Raw genomic sequence first — 10739 nt, 5'->3', positions numbered from 1 at the left:
TCAATATGGTTTCGACCCCGTTTCTTCTACTATGGGGGAATTAGGGATGGTGACTGAAGGCAGGGAAATGTCAATGAAGCTACAAAAAATGACATTCTTACCACTACCGGTATCTGAGATTGAGATCGGAGGCGACCATGACATTGAGTGGTCCCCCTATCCGAGATCGAACCAGGTGGCCTACACCACAAAGTAAGCGCATTTGCCTGAAGTAAGGAAGGGCCTTGTCGATTTGACCGATGTCATGCTGCATGTGGAGAAGCTTTTGGATGATGACGAGGTAAATTCAGACTTTGAGGATGTGTTTGTGAAGGCAGAGGCACTGTACAAGGGGCTGCAAACGTAGTTGGAAACCTGGCCGAATGGGCCAGAGCTACGGAAAGAGCCAATTCCGCAAGTTTTAGTCTTACGGTATGTTCCCGACGCTGTAAGTGTGTAGGTTAGTGGGAAGACGCGATTTTGGATGAGGTGGCCTGGACGGCAGGGAATTACGTGAGGTTAACAGATAGTCAGCGCGCACCCAGAAGTGTCAGATGATGGATGTAAGAGAAGACACCCTTGAAAAAATAACTGCACGGTTCTATTGGTTTGTCACATTACCCTTATTACGTGATTTGCTACCCCTCCATACCCTGAGGCTTCTTTTCCAAAACTAGCTCATCTTGAACAAGTTTTGACGAGTGGAAATATTTCCATATAAACGTGCACGCTATATCTTGCTGTTGTCAAACAACGAAGGGCAACACGTACTCGATTATGTCTTCTTTGATTTATTTGACCCTTATGAAACAACGCAAGCTGGCCCGTATGATCCACCTTTTGCTGTATATGGATAGAAAAGTTCCCATCGAATGTATTCTACTCAGTTATAATCTATCAGACGGGGGTAATCGGGTCTATAATATGTGGCTCTTTCATATTGCTGGGAAAGTAATGTAAAGTCCGAGTCGGTGATTACCAGTGTCAATAGCACAACCTTCGTTTTAAATGTCAATGGCAGATATAATACGCACAAAATAGAATTTATACTCACACCCACAACGGCTCTCCGAGGTACAAAATCCCAAACAGCGTGGGGAGAGGAAACAAAGAAGGAGATTCGTTGAGCTCAGTCTTCTGAGACGTCGCTCCGCTGGCCTTCCAAAGCCCAAGGTCAAGTATGCGATGGTGCCGTGGTGCAGTTCGAAAGACTATACTGCGAATTGGGGCCATGTTTGGCTGATAGCTCGCTGCAGTCTCACTTGCCTATATAACTTGCTACTATTGCCACTGAAGTGAGATGGGTAATTTTTAAAATGGAAAATTGTCCTTAGCAATGTCGATGATGACGAGCTCCTTCGGAAGCCATTAACTACTCGGATAGAGGCCCAAGCAAGCATCCCGACGCATGCCCCGAAGCAGCCACCGCTACTGTACCTTCTCGAAAATACGAATTGCTCTAACATCATCACGAGCAGGAATAAAGGACTAGCATTTGACATAGTTGGCTATAGGAAGAATCCGATCGACGTGCGACCAATGAATACGGGGTCGAGGCGTTGGTTTTAATGCAGAAGAAGGTAGATGACAATACAGAGAAACAAGATTTGGTTTAGCTAATCGAGGAACTTGTGTCCATGCCACTCACGATTGCTCAAGCCGCTAGCTACATCATTCACCGTTCGCCCCAATGCTCGACATTGCACTTTTTTTTATGCTCTTACGGCCGCCTGGTATCCCATCCAGTGTATATAACATATTCTGATAGGTGGCCTTTTTCGTCACCAGCTGAGGTCTATTAGAGTTTATCATAGGGGCTCGAACAAACCAAATTCATCCTATACAAGATTGAGCGACTGTTCCCACCAAATTTGATTCACCCTATTTATTGAGCACTCGCCCTTCTCGACCGGGCGGCACCCAAAAAACCACTAACCGCGTCTTAGTCGCACGCCGTTAGTTTGTTAGTTCAGCGGGGGTCCGCACAAAGGTTTATCTGTGCGATGGTAGAATAGGTAGGTTGCGACCGATATTAAGTGGGCTAGTAATTGTATCCGTCGAAGTCAAAGCTCTTGGCGTCGAACTCAAGCAGTTATCAATTATAAGGTCCTCGCAATTCGTGATAGAAAGAGTGGTACGTGGTGGATACAAAATCAAGCTACAATAGAAGATCACCATCGGTCGTTCCATCCATAGCAGCTGCTGGTCCAAACTCTACATAGTAGGGAATTGGTTCAAGAATTACGATTTTCTTCAGGTAGTCCTATTCGCTCCCATACCTCATACTGACGAAATTCTCACTTCGTCCTTCGAGAGAAGATAACCAAGACCAGATCAGGGAGTAGGATAGTAATGAACATAACATATCTGGTTTTGTACAGCGTCAGCAAGCCAGGTTGTTTGTGGCCCCCAAGGCGGCAAACACGAGGGTTAGGGTGGTGTGTCATTTTTTCTTTCGGACATAGGTGGCTATGTGCAGGTGCCAAGTGGACTATACTCCCGGTAATGGTTCCATAAATAACTGATTATTTTGCGGATAGAGTTGTTTTTCCTATTCATACTTGGCTAAATTTATCATGTCAATTTGCTGACTTGAAGAAATTAGTGCTATCTATAGTTCTAGTTCGATTGTATAGAACGCGGGAAGATGGAAGTCCTAATACTCGTAATAATACATGGAGATATCGTACTGTAATGTATCATATACTTTAGGCAGGAAGTCACGATACTAGGGCATAATTAGAACAAAGGATTCTTATGTAGTTTCAAGTAAATATTCCATACTACTCCCACCTAACCAATGGCAAAGTGCCAACTGGAGAGAAACAAGCTTCCCTGGTTTGTTTGAGTGGGGCTGGCTGACTCAGCTGCGAAAAAAGCCGCGAGCGTCGAATTGCGCGTTACTCTCTCCCCTGGTTGATCTCCAATTCTTGTCTTGGTCCCTTGTTCGGTTGTTCCTGGTGATCCATTTCCCCGTGCACTGCCTTGTCGACAATTGTCCCCTCCTCCTTGTCCACGCGATCGACGAGCTGTCCCTTTGACTATCATCGCACTCCCCTCCGGAAGTCGCGGAACATCCTCATCACCATGACCTTCGGGGAGATCGTCCAGGCGGTCATTGACTATGGCGCGCCCATTTTGTACGTTTGGGATTTCGCTATCAACCTATTTGCCTTGATATCGGAGCTAATTGCATTCTCGCTGAATAGTCTTGTCACCTCGCCCCTCACCTCCTACCTAGACCAGATTCTCAGCATTCATCGGAATAGGAGTTCGGCCGGCTTCTCCCTGGACATTCCTCTGATCATGCTAGTCGCGTCGATCTTGAAGTAAGACCCCTCGGAACTATTCGCTATAGCCGAACAGCATAATAACATCGCCTCAGGGTCTTCTATTGGTTTGGAGAGTACTACTCCGCCGCGCTGCTGGCGCAGGCGGTGGTGATGATCTTTACGCAGGGGATCCTCTTGAAGGTCGCTTTGGACAACCGACCAAGAGAGACAGTGGAGCACACCCCTTTCAGCGGTGCCAAGGGCGGATTTTCACGACCATATAACTTTTGGCAGTGGCGGAGCACCAAGCCGTAAGCCCTACCCTACCCCCGACGCCTGGAGATCAATTCCTGCCCGATATCGATTTTGTGCTGACCTCCCATTTCTGCAGGTATTGGGTCTTCTTGGGCTACTTCGTTGCCGCCCTCTTTGTCATCCACCTTACCCCGATCTCCGACTTCAGCGCCTATATCAGCCTGCTGGGCTGCATTGGTCTCGCCGTCGAGGCCACCCTCCCCGTGCCCCAGATCATCGCCAACCACCGATCGGGCTCTTGCAAGGGCTTCCGACTCTCCGTCTTGGCCGCCTGGATTATCGGTGATAGCTGCAAGATGGGCTACTTCTTCATGAGCTCGGACCCTATTCCATGGGCTTTCAAGCTGTGTGGTATCTTCCAGTGCATCTGTGACGCCTACTTGGGCGTCCAGTACTTCATGTTCACCCGTGGCTACGTCAAGGCTGCAGGTAACCCCCAAGATGATGACGAAGAGGAGAAGGAGATCCGACTCAACCGCATCGGTTAAATTTTCAAAGCTCACGGTTGTGAGCACGTTCTGCATGACTTGTAGATAGACGGGATTCATGGAAACATAGCGACCTATAGACTTGTAATACTGATTGAAATGACATTAATAATATATTCTAAACATTACCCAGCAATCAAAAACCAAGACGTACCACTAATGATGTCTAATAACATTAGCAGTGGATAAATGCTCACTGTAATAAAATGGTCGCCGTTTCGGGAAGTGCTGGAACTGCCCCGCGATGCACTCCGATCTTTAGGCTTATCGCCGGTCCCTTCCCCACGCCCACCTTGCAGTCCCATCCTAGGATCTTTCCTTCTTCTCTTCCGCGGTTACACTGTGACCAAATTGTACAGTCGAAACACTCACAATGGCTACTGTGCCAACTATTCGGATCGGCTATGTGCCCGGTAGCTACCCCCTCCGTGAACCGAGCATTCCATCGCGATTGCGACATCATCAGAGAGACCCTCCAGAGAAGCTTGCGGGCAATTGATGCTAGCAGCTTCGCCTGTCAAGGGACTTATGCAGACCAATAAGCTAACAATGGAATGATTATATTACAGAGCACTATCTCACACCCCTTCACCTGGCGCTCCGCTCTCCTGCTGTCGCCTCTCTCCCATTCAAGCTCGTCTTGACCCCATTCCCTGCCGGCACGGGACATATGATCACATCACTGCGCAGCAATGAAATAGATCTCTGCATCGGTCTCACCGAAGGCTGGGTTGCCGGTCTAACTGGCAAGACCCAGCCTCAGAACCCGGCAGAGGGTGGATACAAGGTCATCGGCCACTGGGTCGACAACCCGCTGCGCTGGGCAATTGTCACGGGCCGCAACCGTGATGAAATCAACGGAGTAGCAGATTTGCAGAACAAGAGAGTCGGCGTTAGTCGACTGGGAAGGTAGGAAGGACACACACACCCGATTCCCTGAATCAGACAGAAACTAACCTTGTGTTTCACAGTGGTTCCCACATCATGTCCTTTGTCCTCGCACAACAGCAAAAGTGGAAGTCAGACTCACTGGAAACCGTGCCCCTGGGCCCCTTCGGACCCCTGCGCGCCGGAGTTACCGGTATCGACAAGGAAAAGCCCGATCAAGCACCCAACCCATCAGCCGAGTTCTTCATGTGGGAGCACTTCACCACCAAGCCGTACTTCCACCCAACAATCGAAACGCCCAACCCGCCTTTGAAGAATATCGGCGAGATCTTCACTCCCTGGCCATCGTGGATGATCGTTGCGTCCACAGCACTGTTCCCGAACCCGGAGCAGGATGAGCGTCTTGCGGCGCTTTTCCAGGCCTTTGATCAGGGAATTAAGGACTTTGAGGCCGATACCAACAAGGTTGTCAGGCTTCTTGGTACCGGTGAGCTTGGCTGCAATTACATTGAGGAAGATGCTGTTGAGTGGCTCAAGGATGTCAAGTTCACGGATGCCACGCGTGGTGTGGACCGCAAGGTTATTGAGAATGTTGTTGATATTCTCAAGGTTGCTGGTGTTATTGACACTGCTATGGAGAATGATGAGGCTATCCGAAGAGTTATTGGTATCTCCCGGTAGACTCTGGGGTCTATGTATGAGAATAGATAAAAGAATAAATCGTGTCGAATTGGTTCACAAATAGAGCTTCCCAGACGAAAATAGCAATTGACGGGCCACAAGTATCTATTGATTCGGTACCGTCAATTTGTGGGTTCGAGGTACTATATGGCAGCTGACTGGTCTTTCCACGAAGTTGGGAGATTTCCCTATGGCATGGCCGCTTGTTCCTATGCATTCTATAGATTACAAAATGATGCCTGAGGTTTCACGTGCCTGACCCACGTCACATATTCTCGATCTAAAATCGTGAAGTATCCATTTCCATCTATCACTACTCTCACATCGAAAGAGAGCCCTCGCCAACATGGAAAGCATTGAAGGGGAATTCGTCATTGAGATCGATAACCAATCCGTTGGTTTACCTGAGAACAACGGTGAATCTCGCGTCCACGCGTCGCTCGGTCCAACATCCCCTGCGGTCTTCACACTGGTAGACGGCTATTTGAAATCCAGTGGTTGGATCTTGGGAAGATCATTAGTTGAGGATCGAAGTCTGCTCCCTAAAAGGGTTTTTTGGTTCGATGAGCAGAAATCGGACCTGGGCTTGATTCAGAAGACCCGAGCTGTTTCCGATGGGGACTCGTATGTGTTGGAGTTTGCTGGTAAGAGGCGAAAATATCTTGAATAATCAAATTGTATGCTAATGGTATCTAAGGCGCACCGTTGATTGCTCCTGATGGATACTTGCTTGCGGATCTGATGAGAGGTATGACCATTCGCGAAAGTGTTCTATCTATTTGGATGTTCAGAAGATTGACGAATTACATGTAGACGAACAACAGGAGGTGAAAATTATTATGCAATAAGGTATATTTTGGACAGGTTACAGCATAACCACTATTGAAATACTCTAGCTTCATAAATGAATCTATCTTCGGGGATGCCTATTTTTTAACGGGATGAATTTTATATCAGGTTCGTGAATTGGGCCTCAGGCTGCCCCACCCCCACTTAGGTGGCAGTGCCCAAGTGCGTATGTAGTACTCCGTAGTTTGTAGCTATTAGAAGACCTACCCACTGGCAACTACACTGTGCATGCTCCGATCCGAGCACCGCTTCTGGCAGCTGGCAGCTCTGGTTGGTGACTCGGGGTTTGCTACCCCCGGATCCATGACATCCGAGTGTGGGGTTTTGGGGAAACTTGGGGATATACTTTCAACTTTCTCTCTGATTCGGGAACTCGGTTACATGGACTCTCTCGATGAAGTTTTTAGAGTAACTGTGCAACGATTTAGAATGCTAAGGGTACCAAGTCGGCAACTAAGAAAAGATTGGGCCCTGCCCTTCCTAGTATTCGGCCGGGCTGGGGGGGGCTTCTGGAGAACCCGCACAAGGGTGCAACAACTTAAAGTATATCCAGGTATACTGCTAACCGACCGACCGCATGGATATAAATCAGCCTTTCCCCAACTTCTCTTAAATCGTTCATTATACATGTTTCATCTATCCTGAAATATTAAGGCGTTTAAGCAATTTACTTCATCTCACCTGATTGATCAAGGTCATCGACATGTCTTCCTTATCCAACAATCAGCCCCACGCATGGGCCTCCCTGCCAGATGCAGTCGGCGCATCTTTCACCACTCTGAACAACACTTTAAACCACGACAAACAATGGCAGGCTTTTATCGATACTGAGGCAATCCACGATTCGGTGACTATGGGTGTCCAATCCACTGGCTCGGACCAGGCCATCCTCGTCACTGTTGAGCCGGGCCTCCGAACCATTGTCTCTCGGGGCTCCTCAGCCTCTGCAGACTTTGTATTACTGGCGCAGCCGAGTCACTGGGAAAAATACTTTTCTGCAAGCCCACAAGCGCCATATACTAGCTTTGTTGGCATTCAGGCAAGTGATAAAGATGGGCGTCGTATTTGGATGTAGACTTGTTTGCTAATGCTATTCTCAGGGAATGAACATCGTTCAGGACGGTGCCGGCGTCCATGGAGACCGCCTCAAATACAGCCAATTTGCCCATCTCGCGACACGTTTACTGGAATTAATACGTGAGGGCTTGCATGGCCCAATTGTCGCTGACCAGCAACACGAAGTTGATGAAGACCACATTATTGGCAAATATGTCTTCATTGAACCCCCAGTTTGGGGTAAGACTAAGGTCTTTTATGAAAGCAGTGGTACCGGTACTCAGGAGATCGTGTTTCTCCATACTGCGGGAAGCGATAGCCGACAATACCACGACGTTATGAATGATCCGTCCATGAGAGCAAAATGCAAGATGATCGCCTTTGATTTGCCTGCCCATGGTCGCAGCTTCCCGGGCAAGAATCACCTGCCCGGGAATCATACCACTACTGAAGAAGCATATGTCGGTTGTATTCGTGAGATGATCAAGGTTCTTAGGCTCAACAAGCCCATCATCTGCGGCGCCTCGATGGCTGGGCAGGTGTGTATTGCAGTAGCGATTAGAGCAGAGGAAGTAGGTGCAGGTGGCACTATTCCCTTGCAAGGATGTGACTTTTTGACCATGAAGCGACAATTCGATGATAAGTCCCCGCTAGTCAATCAGTCCCTTTTCAACCCTGATTGGATTTACGGCATGATGGCTCCAAATGCGCCCTTGGTAAACAAGCAGCTCATCTGGCACCTCTATAGTGCTCAGGCTTACGGGATTTTCCATGGTGATCTTGACTTCTATTTTGGTGGCTTTGATGCTCGAGACCGTGTTGCGAGTATTGATGTCAAGAAATGCCCTATCTATTTTCTGACCGGTGAATTTGACTGGAGCACTACCCCTGAAATGAGCCAGGCGACGGCCAAGAAGATCAAAGGCGCTAATTTCAAAGCCATGGAAGGCCTGGGTCATTTCCCAGCGACTGAAAGCCCCTCTAGGTTTGTGAGTTTACCTTGAGTTTGATTTTTCTCTAATTCATGATCTATGGCTGACCCTCCTTGTAGGTTCCTTACTTATTGGATGCAATTGAGTGGATCCAGAAAACTCGTGTGAAATAAACGCCAGTCGAGGACCCCCGAGGAGGATACCGAGCTTTTGAGCCTGGATGTGTTTTGTTGGCCATGTTCCTTTTCTATCTACTGTATCTCTGGGCATATTTGCCTCGATGGTCTTTTATTTTGTGTCAATGAATCATCAGAAAAATTTTAAAGGCTCAAGGGCCATATTTGATGAAATATTCCCAAAATTTACTATAGATTCCACTTATGGTGACACCTTCGGGTATGTTTCAGGCCCCCCAAGGTGGCGGGAACAAATAAAAGCAAGGCTCGCACTCGACGGGTACTTTCAATAAAGTCCGCCTATCTCCGCCGTGAATACCAATTAAACAGTGGCAATGAATCGGAAATTATCATATCTCCGTTATACAAGCCAGTACACAAGTGGGCCAATTCGACACTTACTGAGTACTTGGAAGAGTGAGTAACATCAATCCATTGAGTCCACTGATCCTCGCGAGTCATAACGACAATACGTCATCCCCGCAATTTTCTGGGGAGTGGCTATAAGTTTAACTTGGGACTCAAGAACTTGGAAAAGACCCGTCCAAAATTTGAATCTTGTCTTTATTTATAGGGACTACACAGCAGAGCCTCGCGAAACTACTATTACTTTTCTCTATATTCCATCCTAGCTCACAAGACATCGCCTGGTATGTCTCTTAACGTTCTGGTTACAGGCGCATCTGGCTACATGTAAGTTTCCAGCATCTTTTTGCCCTATCCTTACTTTATAAAGAAATTGACTTCAACATAGCGGGGGCTCTATTGTCGCTGAAATTTTGAGTCTCAAAAGAGGCGGCACTCTTGGGGCCTTGGTCATCCATGCAGCCGTGCGTTCGCTGGAACAGGCCCAGAGCTTGACAAAGCTGGATGTCAATGTTTTCCAACTGAATCTCAGTGATGAAACTGCTGTAACAGAGTCCTTGCTCTCCAATGATAGTAAGCACTGCTTTAGGCCAAGATCATGACACTTCCTTTGTTTTGACCATATCTATCCTATTTCCTACGCAGTTGATCTCGTCATCAACAATGCAACTTGCATTGACCCGCAAATTGCGTCGAGTCTGATTTCAGGGCTACAGAAACAACGCGAAGCAACAGGGAGGGAAGTCTTTTTCGTACAGACAACCGGTCTTTCGGCCTTCGATGAAAATACAAACTGGCCATTCGGAGAAGTAAAAGACACTGACAACGTCTACGGCCTTGAGAGACAGTCGAGGGAGACGTATGTCGTGCGGGAGGTCGATACGTTTGTCATCGAACAGACGAAAAAGGCCGGCGTTACCGGCTTCCTAATCTTCCCTCCAACACTTCGTAAGCTGCACTCTCTGCTATACCATCAATTTTAAAATTTTGAGAGTACGCTGACCGAATACGAGACGGCCGTGGCTCTGGCACATGGAACCAGCTCTCGCCTCAGATACCGGCTCTTATCCAGGCTAGTATCAATCACAAGCAAGTCTACAAATTTGGTGAAAGCCGAGTGAGTACTTTCTACAAAATAATCGTCCCTACATAAGATGAATAACCTAACCTGTGAGTAGGACGCTACCCTGGCACATGTTTCAGATGTTGCGAAGTTTTATGGCCAGCTTATTGAGGCCATTTTCTTGGGTAAGAAACTTCCGGCAGGTGAAGATGGCCATTACTTCCTTGTTTCGCACGTCGTCTCTTGGTGGGACATTATGGATCGACTTGCTGCAAACCTCCACGAGCGGGGCTTGGTCACAACGGCATCCACTAAGGTATGGCCGTCTGACGAAATGGCGGCCGAGTCAGTTGGAGTACCGACTAGGTTTGCCCACAGCATTTGGAACTCAAGGTGGGTTAGCTAGCTCAATCAATGATTTTGCTAAATGATTTTACTAATGAGATTCAAGCCCGAAAGTACTATGTGAGAAAGCAACTATTATTGGGTGGAAGCCCGTGTGGACAGGAGAGTCATTTCTAAACAGCCTTTACCAGGAGGTCGATGACTTTTTGGAGCTGGGCTTACCCAAGAGCAGTCTCCTGCACTCATTGAAACCAGTTTCTGGGCACGATATGAACTGATCGCAGAATGTAATGTACAGTATGTCCCTATCTGGCACGATCAGAACTAAG

At 47.7% G+C, this 10739-nt stretch overlaps 7 protein-coding genes across 7 annotated transcripts; all 7 read left to right on the top strand.

The window, feature by feature from the left end:
- Nucleotides 1-88: 88 nt before the first annotated feature.
- N7481_002583 (Transcription factor) lies at nucleotides 89-346 on the top strand (the record flags this gene model as incomplete). Its single annotated transcript, XM_057261802.1, has 2 exons — nucleotides 89-192; nucleotides 217-346. The coding sequence occupies 2 exons, from the start codon at nucleotides 89-91 to the stop codon at nucleotides 344-346; spliced, it is 234 nt and encodes a 77-aa protein (XP_057126734.1).
- A 2720-nt stretch (nucleotides 347-3066) lies between these two features.
- On the top strand, nucleotides 3067-4054 carry N7481_002582 (PQ-loop repeat-containing protein; the record flags this gene model as incomplete). Its single annotated transcript, XM_057261801.1, has 4 exons — nucleotides 3067-3119; nucleotides 3189-3308; nucleotides 3365-3562; nucleotides 3643-4054. The coding sequence occupies 4 exons, from the start codon at nucleotides 3067-3069 to the stop codon at nucleotides 4052-4054; spliced, it is 783 nt and encodes a 260-aa protein (XP_057126733.1).
- Nucleotides 4055-4427: 373 nt separating this feature from the next.
- Nucleotides 4428-5623, top strand: N7481_002581 (uncharacterized protein; the record flags this gene model as incomplete). The annotated part of the gene is made up of 3 exons (XM_057261800.1): nucleotides 4428-4467; nucleotides 4624-4963; nucleotides 5026-5623. The coding sequence occupies 3 exons, from the start codon at nucleotides 4428-4430 to the stop codon at nucleotides 5621-5623; spliced, it is 978 nt and encodes a 325-aa protein (XP_057126732.1).
- A 346-nt stretch (nucleotides 5624-5969) lies between these two features.
- On the top strand, nucleotides 5970-6471 carry N7481_002580 (uncharacterized protein; the record flags this gene model as incomplete). The annotated part of the gene is made up of 3 exons (XM_057261799.1): nucleotides 5970-6267; nucleotides 6321-6371; nucleotides 6437-6471. 3 exons carry the CDS (start codon nucleotides 5970-5972, stop codon nucleotides 6469-6471), a joined length of 384 nt encoding a protein of 127 aa, XP_057126731.1.
- A 704-nt stretch (nucleotides 6472-7175) lies between these two features.
- Nucleotides 7176-7547, top strand: N7481_002579 (uncharacterized protein; the record flags this gene model as incomplete). Its single annotated transcript, XM_057261798.1, has 1 exon — nucleotides 7176-7547. One exon carries the CDS (start codon nucleotides 7176-7178, stop codon nucleotides 7545-7547), a length of 372 nt encoding a protein of 123 aa, XP_057126730.1.
- Nucleotides 7548-7575: 28 nt separating this feature from the next.
- On the top strand, nucleotides 7576-8532 carry N7481_002578 (alpha/beta fold hydrolase; the record flags this gene model as incomplete). Its single annotated transcript, XM_057261797.1, has 1 exon — nucleotides 7576-8532. The coding sequence occupies one exon, from the start codon at nucleotides 7576-7578 to the stop codon at nucleotides 8530-8532; it is 957 nt and encodes a 318-aa protein (XP_057126729.1).
- A 756-nt stretch (nucleotides 8533-9288) lies between these two features.
- Nucleotides 9289-10688, top strand: N7481_002577 (uncharacterized protein; the record flags this gene model as incomplete). Its single annotated transcript, XM_057261796.1, has 6 exons — nucleotides 9289-9329; nucleotides 9391-9575; nucleotides 9648-9950; nucleotides 10016-10119; nucleotides 10181-10458; nucleotides 10517-10688. 6 exons carry the CDS (start codon nucleotides 9289-9291, stop codon nucleotides 10686-10688), a joined length of 1083 nt encoding a protein of 360 aa, XP_057126728.1.
- Between the last annotated feature and the right edge of the window lie 51 nt (nucleotides 10689-10739).

This window comes from Penicillium waksmanii, assembly GCF_028829765.1.
Source record: "Penicillium waksmanii strain IBT 27052 chromosome Unknown utg000002l:1.0-3326099.0:1.0-3328782.0, whole genome shotgun sequence".
In the NCBI taxonomy this organism is placed as follows: domain Eukaryota; kingdom Fungi; phylum Ascomycota; class Eurotiomycetes; order Eurotiales; family Aspergillaceae; genus Penicillium; species Penicillium waksmanii.
Note: the sequence above shows the minus strand (reverse complement) of the source record. Positions and strands in the feature narration are given on the sequence as shown.